Raw genomic sequence first — 16,907 nt, 5'->3', positions numbered from 1 at the left:
ATAATGCTATTTGCTTTACGTCCCACTAACTACTCTTTTACGGTTTTCGGAGACGCCGAGGTGCCGGAATTTTGTCCCGCAGGAGTTCTTTTACGTGCCAGTAAATTTACCGACACGAGGCTGACGTATTTGAGCACCTTCAAATATCACCGGACTGAGCCAGGATCGAACCTGCCAGGTTGGGGTCAGAAGGCCAGCGCCTCAACCGACTGAGCCACTCAGCCCGGCATAAACAATTTTATAAGAACTGGTATCTTTACTACACTTTAGTACAGTAACACTAGTAAAAAAGACCACAAAGATATATCATAGCTACAGAAAAAATGTCAACAGCACTAGGAGGTACACAGTTAGAGCCCTTACTACAGCACCCAATTAATGCACTTTAGGGAGCCTACAAGAGATCCTAGTGGCGAATTGAGGAACTGCAATAGAACCAAGCTACAGATGAAACCCTCTCCATTTCACGGCCTTAATAGTATTACATAGGCGACGGTACCACCAAACAGACTCCATGCTGCTCACATAGCATTAGGAAGACTATCCCACATTCTTCAGAAACAGCTCACACAATACTTGGAAAAGGATGTCAAGTCATGACCTTATACAGCCGTGTCATAAAGAAGCTTGAGTGCTTTCATCAGCAGAAACTCTGCACCGTTTTGAACAAATGAAAGGACCGCATATGACCAATTTTTCAGTTTTAGAGAAAGCAGGTATTAATAGTGTGGAAGCTTCCATCAGTGGTCATAAACTCAGATGGACACGGCATGTCTGTCGTATCAATGACAGTTGGCTGCTGGTAAAATTCTCTATAATGAACTTTTCTCCGGCACAAGACTGCAAGGGGCCCCTTGAGATATCATAAAGACCGGTTTAAGCAAACCATGAATAAGACCAATAAAAACCTGCAAACCTAGGTAATACTTGCAGAGTATCGCTTATTTTGGCGACCCTACAGCTTTTCAACTATCTGAACAAGAACATTGTGACATGACTAGTACAAACAGCACGCAAGCTTCGCCAAGCCCAACCCTGCCTCCACAATCTTACAAATAGCCTAATTTGTGTGGACGCATATTCTAAGCAAGAACTGGTTAGTTTTGTTTTACTTTATGAGAATTTTTGAAAGGGAAAACTGAATATTCAGAGACGAGTGACAGGCGATCTTAATATTTTCCGAAAGGGACTGGGGAAAATCTTGAGGAGGAAATCAGATCCCCCATCAGAATACATTCCCATCTATCCCAACACTTAGACAAGTTAGGTCTATAACAGTTCCAACTAAAAACTTTAGCCGACTTAAAAAAAATTAAAAAATAAAAAAGATAGAATCACCTGTCTAAGAGTTTCTTCAATTCTTCTGCAACAGGTCTCATGGTATATTTCAAGTTCTTCGACCCGTCTGGGCGCCCAAGATGAGACATCAACACAACTGATTTTGCGTTATTGTTCAATGCATATTTCACAGTATCGAGAGCCGCAACAATTCTCTGGTTATTTGTAATCTCACCATCCTTCAAGGGTACATTGAAATCGACTCTAAAGAAAACAAAATGCAAAGCATTAAAACAAGAACTCCCAGGAACACACCACGGGCATAAAATTACTGACATCTTACCTCATCAAGACACGCTTGTTTGCGAGATTAACACAATCAATGCTCAGTTTCTTTAAAGCCATAATTATATGTTAAATACTTTCTATTTAAAAAACTACAATTTCGAAAAGCAGAGTTCACCAGCCGGTTTTAGAGGTTAACTCAGCCGATTACCCTTGAAAGGTCGCAGCAACGGAGGAAACAGATATAAATATTCTTTGAAATATTTTTTGAAAAACAAAGAAATGTCCACTGATTCAAGGCATAAAGTTTCTCTTTCAATTTAAATCTTCCTCTTCTATAAAAATAGTATCATAAGAATTTGTAGATAACCTTGATAATCTGCATATAATATGTGTATATAAACATTTCTAATACCTATTATGAGAAATTTGAAGAAATATCAGATACAGTCCATAATCGCACAGCTAACGAGAATATTCCATTTTCAAAAATTGCCGACATTGTTGAAACAGCAGAAAGAATTATTGTAATATCAAAAACAGTGGTAACAATACGCAACACTCTGCGAGATATCAAAGCACAGCGATTAGAGCTCTATCTGGCGGAGTGACCTGGAGTTACAGATTCTGTTATAAGGGCACGTGCATTTGTTTGTGAAGTTTTTGACGTTATTTATACGTTTTCACTAAGTTAACGTAAATAGTAGCGTGTGTCATTCCTTTATATCTCCTGTCGATATGAGTGGAAAGATATTTGCTGCGTTTGGCTGCAATAACTATGAAGTGAAGAAGGATTCGCGGTCTTCCTTCCGCTTCCCTCGTGACAAGGAAATGTAAGTAAATACTGTGTTTGCATATATATTCTTACAGTTGCAAAGAGATTTGTATAGTACTTCCTCAACTTCTGATCTGCGCGACCCATATTTTAACTGGCTTATAATTAGCTTATTTTATTGTATTAGTGTAGCAGTCAACTTTCAATACCGATGTGTTTTTGTAGGTGTGAACAGTGGGTTTTGATTTGATTCATGGAAATGCATATTCATATGTGTGTGGCTGGTTGTGTTCCAAGTTACCCCATTAGCAATGCCGTAATGCGTTGTCAAGCACTGAAGAAAATATGGGTCAATTAAGAATTGTACATAATTTCTTGAAACAATATGACGATGCCAATTTGCATTACCCTAATGTAATGGAAAATATTGCTTATAGGGAAAAGTTGAATGTTTTCACGGCTAAACTTATGGATTTTCTTTCTGTTGGTAGGCTTCAAGTTAAAAGGAAAATTGTCCAGCTTTTAAATATAAATTAATTGAATCATGTGTGTAAGGAATGTGCCGATATTTTTATTGAAAAGTGTCCTAATGTGATGATACAATGTTTTTAAATGAGAAAAAAGACAAACCTAGCCGTGAAAGTTCAGGCAGGAATGTTAAAGCTAGAAAAGTAATGCATAAATGCAGTGGCGGCTGGTGCAGAAAATCAGTGGGGTGCTGTAACCCATCCCCACGCCAAAAAATAAAAATATTTAGTAACATACCGGCATGCGGTTTTCAAGAGACACTCCACTGAGATTTCCACACTGAACAAACACGCAAACAACCCCAACACATACAGACATTAATCATAAAAAAATATAAAACTATATAATTAAACACACAATAACACATCCAATGGCAGAAGAGGTATATTAGTGGGTTCACAAAACGTTATTACAATATAACACAGTACAGTGTGCTACTATAATATTTACAATAGAATAAAAATTAATAGTTCACTGTTTAAATTGATGTTGGGAGGTACATTGATAGGTTAACAAAACGCTTACAATATTATACAGTGCAGTGTGCTACTACAGTATTTACAATACAATAACAATTAATAGTTCACTGTTTAAATTGATGTTGGGGAGGTACATTGGCAGGATAACAAAACGCTATTACAACATTTTTTACAATACAAAGTGTTACAATATTTACAGTGTGATATATACCGATAGCTCTATGCATTTTGAGTCGCATTTGATTTCTGTAAAAATGATACATTACTTGGTCATAAGTGTCCATTGCATTACAATTTATACAGCTGTTTGTTGTTTCCATTCAAAATCAATCAATCAATCAATCAGTCAATCAATCAATCAATCGATCAATCAATCAATTCGGCTACTTCATACCCACTCGTCATACGAGGAGTGGGTGGGCCGTCAGCTATACTAGTAGCTCTTTGGCCGTAGGATAGGAGGAAAAGAATACATACATGCATACATACATTATCATTATAGACTGTTATGCCTTACAGCGTTCAGTCTGCAAGACTCTGTGAATTTACTAAACGTCGCCACAATCCTCGATTTGCAACTAGTGTTGTGGCCTCATTTAGTTCTATACCACTTATCTTTAAATCGTTAGAAACCGAGTCTAACCATCGTCGTCTTGGTCTACCTCTACTTCTCTTACCCTCCATAGCAGAGTCCATTATTCTCCTAGGTAACCTATCCTCCTCCATTTGCCTCACATGACCCCACCACCGAAGCCGGTTTATGCGTACAGCTTCATCCATCGAGTTCATGAGGAAAAGAATGGATAGAAAAATTAAAAAGTGGGTATATGTCTTGTACATACAGTAAGAGGAATGAAGAGAAGGGAGTGGCGCAAAGGCACTGCGACAACAAGCCAGGCCCCAGGGAAGGCACACAATATACCCGCCCAAGCAGAACCCCACAAACACCATAGTAAGAATTACAAGAAATTGATTTGCGTATCTCGGGCGCGCAACACCGAAGACGATGTTTGTTATAAAAGGACGAAGGAGAACGTAAACTAGTGACTGCGAAGCAAACACATGTGTGAGCCAAGGTCAACAGGTTGGTAGTACGAAAGTTCATTGACGGAACACTGACGTAAGGCACAGCAAGACTTAAAGGGGAACACATACAGCTTAAGGTGAATAGATTGCTCGATCGTAGTGAGGAAGAGAAATGCATAGCAAAGTACAGTATGTGACACACAATTAGGAGAACACGGTACCAGAAAAAAAACAAATCTTCGTCCAAATATAGTCCATGACGAACATTGATACGGTACCAAAAGAATAAAACAGAAAGGAAACTCTTGGAACTGTGTCACATATCAACAGTTAATACAAAGAAATAATTAAAGGAAACATACATCGTGGTATAAATAAATATAATAAAACAAAACAAAAGTTAATAAGAATAATACGACAAATAAAAATATTAAGACTATAAAACAAAAATACAAAACATATACATACAAATACAGAATAAGGCAATCACTGGCGAATATGCGCAAAGATAATAACAGGGGGTTGTAGTAAACCGTAAATACACAGAAACAATGCATAAAGAGTACAACAAAGAAAGGAGGATTACTATAATAATAATAATAATAATAATAATAATAATAATAATAATAATAATAATAATAATAATAATAAGCCCTGTCAGCTTTCGTGAGGGTCTGGCACCGAATTGAGTAAGCGCTAGACATAACTCCTCGGAAGACATTGGGGTGGGGGCCTCAACCCCGACACGGCGCGTCCCATATGGCTGATAGGGAATGTTCCTGTAGATATGCAGGACAGGTGTGAATAAGGCCAAGCCAAATAAGCACCCGCGGATCAACTGAGGCAAAAAGGACTGCAGTCAACGGTCTCGACGGCGGAAGAGGATATTTCCCAACGGCTGAGAGAGCGGAAGAACTGGCTCTTCGGCTTACAACCGAAGTTCTAACCACGGACTCCTGATTTATCGTAAATGATAATTTAGCCGGAAGACATCAAGAGGCACCTCTCGATCTTAACCATCGAGTTGTAACCTTGTGATCATACCAGTATGATCACCCCCTGCATGTATCTTCAACTTGCAACATTGGCATGATGGATAACACGTTATCACAGCAACTACCCCAGGCTCTGGACACACCTAGTCCGGTTTCTCCCGATCATCGGATTCTGAGGGATCGGGAGCATCATGCAGAGAAGAGTCGGAGCTTCTCAAAATCTCTTCGTCCCAAGAAAAAGACCTTCTTAGGTACAATTAATGTCAACACCCTACTGAAAACAGGCAAGCTTAAACAGCTAACGGACTCCCTGGATAAGTTCGATATTCAAATCATAGCACTCCAGGAAACGCGCTACCAGGATGAAAACCATTTTGACTCTGAAGAGTACAGGATATTTAAGGGTAACCCTGCCATAAGAATCCATGGGAACTTAACACAACTTGGAACAGCTTTTGCGGTACGAAAAATTATCATCAGTTCTGTACTTGACTTCACATCCCCATCTGAAAGAATCTCAGTACTTACTGTGAAATCTGGCAATAAAGCTTACTCCTTGGTCAATGCCCACGCTCCCACAAACACTGACAATAAGAAAAACCCAGAAAAAGTGGAAGCCTTCTGGGAACTCTTAGAAGAAACCACTAGCAAGATTCCAAAGCATCACGTGAAAATCTTAGTAAGTGATTTTAACGCACAGGTTGGCAGAGAGAGGAAACACAAATGGATTGTTGGTCATTACTCGGCACATTGGAGAACAATAAGAACGGAGAACGTCTTATAGACTTCTGTAAAACCTTTGTCTTAAAACTAATGTCTACGCATTTTGCGAGACCCCCACATAAGAAGAAAACGTGGAAATCACCAAACCCGTTATTGGGCGAATTCCAGATCGATCACGTCGCAATCTCCAGAAAGAATATGTGTGAGATCCAAAATGTTAGAGTACGGAAGGGAGTTGTCGACTCGGACCACTACCTAACACAAATCAAAGTGAGATTCCAACCCAACAGATGCAGAACTAAACACAAAAAATCTCTAAGAGTTGATCCAGAATGTCTTCGAGCGAACGCCACGACCTTTCGACAAGACATACGAGAGCAGGACCCCAAGGATTGGCCAGGCCTTCGTAAAACACTTCAGACATCAGCCATGAAATTAGGACAGCCTCCAAGGAAACGCAAATATAGGTGGTCGAACACGACCTGTGATAAAGCCATTGGGAACGGATGAAAGCATGGAATAAGTGGAATGGATATCAAACAACTAAGAGATGGGAGACATTCCTAAAAGTTCAGAAAATCTCCTCAAAAATAATCCGCAGGGAGAAACGAGCCTATGACAAAAATAGACTCATAGAAATCGAACAAGATTTCCTTAGAAACAACTCCAGGAATTTCTACAAGACCTTCCGTGAGAATTTATCCAGCTATCAACCACCATCTTTATGTTTCCGTCAAGCAAATGGAACATTAGAAACGAACACCAAAGAGAACTGCACCATTCTAGCTGACTACTTCCGAGACCTCCTCAATTGTGATCCTCCAAAGGAAAGACTGAACTTTGAAAAGCCCATGCCCAACCCCGATTCACAGCCACCGACAATACAGGAAACAGCAGAGATCATACGATCGCTTAAAAATAATAAAGCTCCTGGAGAGGACGGCATCACTGCGGAGATGTGTAAACTTGGAGATGATCTTGTAAGCAAAATTCATGCAATCCTAGTAAAAATATGGGAAACGGAAATGATTCCACAGGATTGGAAGTGTGCATTAATACACCCATTGCACAAGAAAGGTGACAAGGCAGATCCAAACAACTATAGAGGCATATCTCTACTGCCAATCGCATACAAAATTCTTTCCAAAGATCTCTTGAACCGGTTAGAAAAACAGACAGATTACCTGATTGGCGAGTACCAAGCGGGTTTCAGGAAAGGTCGATCATGTGCAGAACAAATATGGAACTTGAAGACGATATTAAGGATTCGCCGAAGTGCCAGCACGATCGTCACCTTTGTGGATTTTAAGAAGGCGTATGACTCTGTGGACAGACAGACAGTATTTGATACTCTAGAAGAACTCAGAGTGGACAAACACGACCTCTAAAGTGAAATTCCTTGGAGAAATCTCTGAGGCTTTTGAAATATGTACGGGCGTTCGTCAAGGTGACAGCATCTCTCCTATTCTGTTTAAGTTCTAGACAAAGTTATTAGAGAGTGGGAAAAGGATATCAAGGGTGTGAACATCGGAAATTTGGGAAGCAAGGTCAATGTGAAATGTTTAGCATTTGCTGACGATCTCGCAGTCATTACTAAGACCAAGGATGAAACAAGGTATGCCATACACAATATAGCATCAAAGGCAGGCCCCAGATATCCTACGAGAAAACCAAGTACATCGAAAATCTACGTCAAAATAGCAAAAGAACTCCGCTAGAGATGGAAAATAGCACAATTTCACAGGTGCCCTCCTTCAAATACCTTGGAGAAATTATACTACCATCAGGATTAGACAGTAGTGCCAATGTAGAAAGAAACACCAAACTACATAAGGCATACAGACTGACGTGGAATTACTACAACAAAAGAGTCATATCGCGTAATGCAAAATTGCGACACTACAAGACAGTTGTATTGCCCGAAGCTTTATATGCCTCAGAAACCATATGCTTAGGTGGTCACTCTAAAATTACAGAAATTGAAAAGCAGCAGCGGAAAATTCTCAGGAAAATTTATGGTCCTACGAGAAAAAATGGAATGTGGATTAAGAGGAGAACAGCGGACATCTACTCCTTCACCGACAGGTTTACTGATGCCGTACGGAAAAGGCGCCTTAATTTCTTTGGCCATATCTACAGAATGAACAGCGACAGACTAACTAAAAGATTATTCAAAGTAATCAACTCAAAGAAGATCAAAATAAAATGGCTAGAAGAAACTAAGGCGGACCTCCAAGAAATAAATATCACAGACGACATCGTGGAAAATCGTGGAGCTTTTAGAATAAAAGTAGCCAATCATAAATTTAGGGAGAAACCAAAAAAGACAACTGGTAGGAAGTGGTCGACAGAACGCAAGATGCAACACAGTGCATTCATGAAGAGATTTTGGGGGGATAAGAAGGCACAAACCATCAAACCAACTAACAAGTTTAAACGCGCTCTATGAATGGGCATAACGAAGAAAGAAAGAAGAAGAAGAAAAATAACAGTAATCGGAGATACAATGAAGTGAGCAAATGTGTTGACACAATAGTGTGAGCAGAAAAGTGATAGAAACAAAAGAAAATACAAAAAATATACAAAAAAACACAAAGAAAAGGAATCGCAGCAGCTGCAGATGTGGAATGCACCACTGTGCCCACGAGCATATCTATATAAATAAAAATGAATCGCTAAATGTGTTGCTAAGCGCAAAACTCTGGAGCGGCTGGACCAATTCGGCTAATTCTTTTTTCAAATATTCATCGAAGTCCGAGTATGATTTTTACGAAGAGAAAAATTGGAAAAAATGCCAGGAAAAATATAAAAGACCTATTTCTCTTTTTCCATTCAAACTGTTCGTCTCTCTTTCCTTCTCCCACGTTTGCGCTTAGCGCTGTCCTCCTCTAATCCAGCGCGTTTGCCAAATACCCCTAAATCTGAATGTTATCCTTTAAAATGTGTGAATATCGGATTATATACACAATTTCAAGCCACATTTGATGCCGTTAACAAAGAAAACGGTTTACAAAATAATTGAGCGTGAAAATGTTAATATAATGGACTGTTACATCAAATGGAAAATTTAAGTGATAAGAACATGCACTATTTGTTTCTTTTCAGTCATGTTCAGAGATTTTTATGTGCAGGCATGAAAAAACCTGTCGCTGGCCAACTTCTTTGCTATTGAATTTGCATGGGGGGTCAAAGTGAGGCAAATGGTCTTCAGATATGGAAGTTATTTTTGAAACAAACGCCAAGTTCTTATCTCGCTTAATTCTCAGTTTGTGACAGGAAGAATGACTCCTTGAGTGTTGGTTTCGCGCGTGAGGCTGGCTGGCTGGCTGTCTGGCTACCTCGACTGTCGGTACGGATCACCCAAACATACGCTCTCCAGACAGTCGCATGCAGTGTCGTGTTTTGTTCTCGTTCGACACCTTTGTGTACCTTGATTGTTTTAAAATCTTCGCTTCTCAACAAACAAGTTCATCGATTTCTTTGGTTGATTAGTTTATTTTGTGTGTGCTTCCATATACCGTATAGGTACTCATTTCAAGACTCATGGCGCCTATAAGACGCGGGCGGAGCAACTTCAGTCGAAGAACTCGAAATGCTACAGGCCAAGATAATTTTCAGTTTACTCGGACTGCACAACAACGTGAAGAGCGAAATGAAACGGAAAGGATTCGAATATCAAAAAACCCGTGCAGCGCGTCGTTCAGTTAATGATCTTGCAAGTTTGAATCGAGCAGCATTCAGTTACGATATTTCAATTGACTACAGCGCCTACCAATGCGTTGCTATTGGATCTATGAACTCAGTTTGCCAAAATTGTAAGGCATTGAAATACAAAAATGAAGGCGCTGGATTGTGTTGCGCAAGTGGTAAAGTGAAATTAGTGTCATTGATTCCACTGCCAGATCCATTTTACTCATCGGTTTCAGGAACAGGAACAGAGTCCATACATTTCCTTACAAATATCCAAAAATATAGCACCTGCTTTCAAATGACTCCATTTGGGGCAACAAATGTACTTCGGGACAATTTCATGCAAACTTTCAAGATAACATTTAACATTGGTTTCTTTTAACATATAACAAACAGACTTATCCCCCATATTGCTTTGTTTGTTTTATTTTATAGTTTATGTGACAAAAATAATAAACCTTTAATTGCCATTGGTAATGGCAAATGCCCTTCAGACGTTCTGACTGGCTACTTTGTTTTTCCTGAAATTATTTGTCAGTTTACTGAATCCAAAACCGAACACATTCAATTGCTGTTCCCAAACGTTGCTCAAAATTACAGAGATCATATTTGGTTGAGCGAACGAGCTATATTGGCTGCCAAAAACATGAATGTAAATGAATTAAATTTCAAAATTCAAAATGGAATTGCCGGTGATTTGAGGACATACAAATCAGTTGATTCAACCCATGTTTCTCGTATGGCCAATTGTATGTTGCCTGTTCCCGTGTTGGAAAACCATCAACTTCGTTTCTTTACGCGTCAGGTAATCAAAAAAGATCGTGTACCTTAAAGATTTACAATGAAAATTATCTTCATAGTGTTCATTGGAATCAGTGTTTTCTATGACAGTTATTTCCTACGAAGAAAGAGGAGTAACTTTTGCCACATTATCTTCACGCCATCAACTTATCAAATTACTTGATTTCCAACGGGGGGATAATTATGGTTCTGTGAGGGATTTGAAGACCTGCTGAACAGTTCCCATCTACGTTACAGTCAATCAGGGTTATTTCTGGGTAGTGATATGCTGTGACCCGTTTTTCCAGTATTTTGTTACTAACTTTTGGTAGCAGTAGAAAATTAACTAATCTGATATTGATAATGCAGTCATTTGCATTATTCTGATTTTTGCGTGCAGTACAGGCTGAATTTCAGTTCGTTCCATTGCCATTTATTTTGGACAGAACGACTTCTGTCGGGGCAGCTAGTAAGTAAATAAATATGAAAGGAGAAAATATATAACAAATACAAGATTAGAGTGGTGAGAGAAGGGAAGCTAAGTGATAAGGGGAGGAAAGAGATGAGATGTGGCAGGGGCACGGGCGTGCTGGAGGATGGCTGTGGCTAAGGGAGAAAGAATGAGAGATCGATAATGAGTGGCTTATTATTAAGAGAACCTTTGGTAAGATAATTAAAACGAAGGGAATGAATGTGTACGAGGATGGTAGGGAAAGAGTGGAGAGGAATGAAGTTAGCAGAGGGGGTGTCGAATGGCAGGTGATAGGCGATGCGAAGTGCACGTCTGTCAAGTTTAAGCAAGTGAATGTATTGTCGAACGTCAGCATTAATCTGGACAAGTGAGGCATAAGTAACAAAAGGACGGATAAAGGATTTATAAACATTAATGACCTGGGATGGAGTGAGGCCCCGTGTACGCGCAGTAAGCATACGAAGGGGCCGAAATCGGGAGTAGGCGCGCTTATAAACGGAAGCAAGGCGGTGGCTCCAGTGGAGGTTATATTGAAATCGTATGCCTAAGTATATTAGTGTGTTAGTTTCTACTAAAGGGGTATTATTAAGGTTAGATGAACGCGGTTACGAGGACGGCAGAGACGGGATTTTTTCCGGAAGACAATGAATTGCGTTTTGACAGGATTAACGGAGATATGCCAGCTATTAAACCAGGATTCTAAAACGTCAAGGTATGTTTGGAGTTTGTTAGTAAGTGTGGGAGTGGTGTTACTGAGAGCTAGGATAACAAGATCGTCCGCATATTGGTAAAGACGGAGGGGGGTTCGGGTTGGGGTATATCATAGGTAAAGAGGAGATATAAAATCGGGGACAATGGACTACCTTGAGGAACTCCAGAAGTGATGGGGAAGGAATAGGAGGGGGTATGGTGTATAATGATACGCGCAGTACGGGAACGAAGATAGTTGGAAATAAAACGTATTAGGGTGAGGGGAAGTGGCAGATGTCGGAGCTTATATAGCTGGCCTGAATGCCACACGCTATCAAACGCCCGGTTGACATCCAGGCATACCAAAGCAGCGGTTTTCCGGGGTCGAAGAAAAGTGTTGAGAGAAGATGTAATATGAAATAAATTATCGTGGGTAGAGAAATGGGATCGGAAACCCGCTTGAGACGAGGGGAAGAGGTCCAAAGAGGTTAGATAACGGGAGATTCTCCTGGCAAGGATTCCCTCAAAAAAAAATTGAAAGAATACTCAGCAGGTTAATGGGACGGTAGGAAGTGACGTCAGATGGGAGTTTGCCAGGTTTAAGAAATAGCAATATATTTTCACTACCCCAGTGTTCGGAAAAAACCAATGTAAAGCATAGCTGCATAAAGAATACTAAGTAGGTCGATGAGGAGGGGAGGAGCTTCACGAATATGCCGTTATGTAATTTTGTCCGAGCCTGGAGCGGTATTTCGTCGGTTACGAAGAAAGGAATTGATTTCAGTAGGGGTAATAGGGGCGTTAAGAGGATGGCGGTAATCGATATCAACATAATGCGAAAAGTAAAGTTGTGAGTCAGAGCAAGTAGGGTGTGTTAATTGATTAGTGAAGGGTTCATCGGAATGAATAAAATGGGGAGACAGAGCGGGTGAGTAAACTGTAGCATAATATTGAGCAAAAATGTCGGTTTTGTCCTTGTCAGATGTAGGGGTAATATTACGATAACGGATGGGATAAGTAGGGAGGGGCTTATTAGTCTGAGTAAGACGTCGAAAAGTCGTCCAAAATATATGAGGGTCAGAGCAATCGGCAAGATCATTACATGTATATCATGTCTAAGGGTACGACGATGTTGAAGTAGTGTGTTTGGGTCGCGTGTGTCACGTGTCCATAGATAGTCACTATAAAGAGCGTACGCTAGTCGTAAAAGTTGAAGTCCTTTAGGTGGTATAGGTGGTTTAAAAGGGTACGTAGGGGTGTCAGGGAACATGCAAATTTTCATCTGTAATTAAAGCTCGCTCTATCGTTGTCACAATGGACAGGGGGGTGGTTGGGAAGGTAGGGGAGGGTGCATCACGAAGAAGATTAGTAAGTGTCTGACGGTAAGCTGTCCAGTTTGATTTTAGCGACGAGTGGGTGGGGTCGAGGTGGAGGATTATGATTATGGGAAAGGACACCAGGGATGGTGATAAGAGTAGGGGCATGGTCACTACCTATAATAAGACAAGGTGCGATCCGAATAGAAGGCGAAAAGAATGGAGATACAATAAGAACATTAGGGGTACTATTATGAGAGGGAAGGGTCGGGAAAGGAAAGGAGATGTGAATGACCCGGATATTGTTACAGACAAAATTATAAATGGAGTAATCACGAAGAGAATAAGAAGTAATATTGAGATCAGAAATGATAATATAATTGTGAAAAGAAGCATCAGTATGTTGTGGAGGCCACTGCGTAGGCCACTTTGAGCCACTGGCAGTGCCATTGCATTATGACAGTGTCTTGTACCGTACCCAGGGGTAATAACCCTCTAGGACGATGCCCCTGTTTCCTGATTAAACATCCGACTAACTCAGGTTTGGGCAGAGAAGTGGGTTGATTGTCGAGGGTAAGTCTAAATGTCTAAGTTTATCACTTAACTATAAGTATATGACAGGAATAATGGAGGTTTGTCTCGAATGAGAAACACTAATATGGGGTAAGATTAGTTTATTCCATAAAATGACCCAGAATCATATTAAACAAATGAAATCCACATAATATAACGATAAATGAAAATTATCAAAGAAATAAAATTGAAAAAATATTTACAACAATCATAGATCGCGTAAAACCAATAAATAATGAATTAAAAGTTATTAATCATAACATTTGATATATTTGTGAGCTTCAAAATATCTTCCCATTATTGTCCAATGTTTATGTTCATATTCGTATTGGTATGGAGTAGCACGATTTTAAGTATCACCATAATGCGGATTGCAAGTCAGGGAAGTTGCCGCAAAAATTACCATTAAACGAAAATTAAGACGCAATGGGACATGATATGTATTTACAATAATCACATACATACGTACATACATACATACATACATACATACATACATACATACACACACACATACATACATACATACATACATGCATACATACATACATACATTATCATTATAGACTGTTATGCCTTTCAGCGTTCAGTCTGCAAGCCTCTGAGAATTTACTAAACGTGTGAACACTTTAAACAATAATCACAAAGTAATTAAAATATCACAAGTATTTACATTGGATTCAGTAGGGGAAAACTTATATACTACACTAACTCGACGTTAAACGCGGTTCACCAAAGGATCTAGTAAGAACTAGATTGACCACTAACCTTCACTCAGCACTCGGGCTGTTCCCGATTTAACAACAAGACAACGTATCAAAACAACATGAATTTGCACAAAACACCATCCTGTAAGAGAAAACAAAATAGTATACTTTAATAAACACGTGGAAAGCAATGGGCAAGATTGCGTTCCTCTGCTGCATTTGCGCACCAGAAAGTGCCTTCATCTGTCCCATATTTTCTGTTTGCAGTGGGCTGAAAAGAAAGGTTAAAACCCAATAATGCCCCGAGGACTTGGTCACTGTTCCGAAAAGATTGTATTACGGAAACGACATCTCATTTCGCACTTTCTATATAAACACGGCTGATAAGTTAATTTGTAAGGCGAGCTCGTGTCTCATCATCGCTCGGAGATTCACATACACAATCATACTTCTTGCCAGCATGCTACTAAATTCAACGCACATATCATATTCACTGGCCTGACATTAATTTCCCGTCAATTCTGATTCTCAATAATCTCTCAGAATACAATCGCAGGCCTATTCTCGCTGCACAAAATTATTATAACATCATCAGGCATGCCATCTGCCTGCATAATCAACTTCATATATCAGCATCCATTCAATTCTCTTGTATATCTTACAATCTCATCAGCCTTTCTCATTAAAATCAGGGTTCAGTTCGCTCTCAAATCATTGTACGAAACAGTTTTCAAGCCACATTAGAAGAATATTTTCTAGCCAACGGTGCACATAAAGCTCTACACACGTCACAGCTTCTGAAATAACATGCGTCATGCTACCGATCTGTTACTAATTTTTCTAAATGGAAAAATATAATTTACTCTCAACGCCGCAAGTGTTTAACTCGGAAAGTGGATGATTTTGGCAATCTAATCCTTCTATCTCTACCATACAAAAATATAGGAAAAGCCATAAGCTAAGTGACATGCAAAATCATCAATAAAAGCAATATAAATCCTAACATCTCCCTCAATATCCTATCGAACTAATCGTATAGTAAAAGAAAAATAGAAAAATCATGCGATCCCCTCCTATCCATATTTACAGGATCACAAATGTAAAATGAACACATGCCGTCAGGCAAAAATTACACTAAGGGAAATCCCTAAACTAAACCTCACTAATATTAATCATAATTCATATAACACGCCATTTAATTTAAAAACATGCGTCTTATCTTTGGCAACTCCCTGGGCATCGGTAGCGGTTCACATCCCCGCTCCGGTAGTGCTTTACTCCATCTACAACACGTTTTCAACACATGGAAACAATCTTCTTTCTTCTAAAGGCGGTGCCATCTTCTTGATGAAAGTTCCTGTACACTGCAACACACGAGACTTCTAGTAAATATATCTTCACCGCTCTACGTGCACGTTCCGAATAAACCCTTCTCAGCTGTGAATTAAGCCAACATTAGTATAACAGCACAAATACACGTAAAATTCACTATACAAATGTTAGGGTTTAGATACAGTCATTTAGAGCGGCTCGCGGTTCGAAACGAAAGTCTTTCGCGATACACGACCGACCCGTATGTACAATGCTGATGAGCGTCTCTCCTTCAATCACCAGTCAGCGGCTGACATTACCGTCTATTACTTTAGAATAAGAATTTGCGACATAGTGTGATTGGCGATTTATCACTGTACCAATTTACTTAGCACTCTTCACAAATAAATGCACTGTTTTTGGTCGAAAAGACCTTACACTGTTAGATGTCTACCCACGTGGCAACATTCGCGCACAGATACAAGAGCAGTAGAGAACGATGTTCACTTCACGGTAACTCACACAATAAGAAGGACGCTCGCGATGACTGGGACGCTTAACTTAGCCAACGCCATTGTAGCTAGGGGATTGCCGTATGTTCTAAGAATCAACCAATCAGCGTGCTTGCTACCCACAATGACTTTAATATTAATTAAAATTAACAATAGACACACTTCCGATGACTTAATAGCGACTCATATAATTACTGAAACTGAAGCGAGGATCAGCCGTTGTTTTACGTATGGCACGAAAAACTTAAAAACTTACGCCAAAATGTTAAATTAACGTAGCGACAAAGAATCTTCTGTACTAGCAAGGCTCAATAGGGCCATGCATAATTCTCCATATTTGTACTGCTTGAATGAAAGGAAACCACTTAGGATTGTGATGCGCGGGGATATTTTCCTGTAGAGACCGTGTGTTGACAAATGTCAAGACATGGGGAAAGGGGCAATTAGCCAGGGATTTCTCAGTAGGGGGCCGGAACGTGACCACAGAGATAACGGGGGCCACGACCAGAAGCAGTTGCAAGCTTACAATATCGTGTCATTTTTCGCATATCGGTTCCAGGAAACAACAGTATCCTAGGGATCCTCAGGTTGTACCGTGGTTGAGAGATGCGCTGTGTTTAATTTGCAACGTTAGGAAGACTGTGACAGGATTATGAGCTGCTCGTTAGTTCCTTATTTTGTGCCATATAAGTAACTTTTTTTTTGAAGAGTGGCCGTTTTGTCACCGAGAAGCCACAACTATGTGCATCCTCGGTAAGTTATGAAAA

General features: G+C 39.8%; 1 protein-coding gene across 1 annotated transcript in view; it reads right to left on the bottom strand.

Annotated features, from left to right (window-relative positions):
• Pgk (phosphoglycerate kinase) overlaps positions 1-1,799 on the bottom strand; it is a 125,457-nt gene extending 123,658 nt beyond the window's left edge. Inside the window, exons 1-2 of the mRNA XM_067135058.2 lie at positions 1,622-1,799; positions 1,339-1,542 (exon numbers count right to left, since the gene is read on the bottom strand). Of these exons, the coding sequence (XP_066991159.2) occupies positions 1,339-1,542; positions 1,622-1,683 (266 nt within the window). The 5' untranslated portion in view covers positions 1,684-1,799. The remainder of the gene's footprint in view (positions 1-1,338; positions 1,543-1,621) is intronic.
• Between the last annotated feature and the right edge of the window lie 15,108 nt (positions 1,800-16,907).

This window comes from Anabrus simplex, chromosome 1, assembly GCF_040414725.1.
Source record: "Anabrus simplex isolate iqAnaSimp1 chromosome 1, ASM4041472v1, whole genome shotgun sequence".
NCBI lineage: Eukaryota > Metazoa > Arthropoda > Insecta > Orthoptera > Tettigoniidae > Anabrus > Anabrus simplex.
Note: the sequence above shows the minus strand (reverse complement) of the source record. Positions and strands in the feature narration are given on the sequence as shown.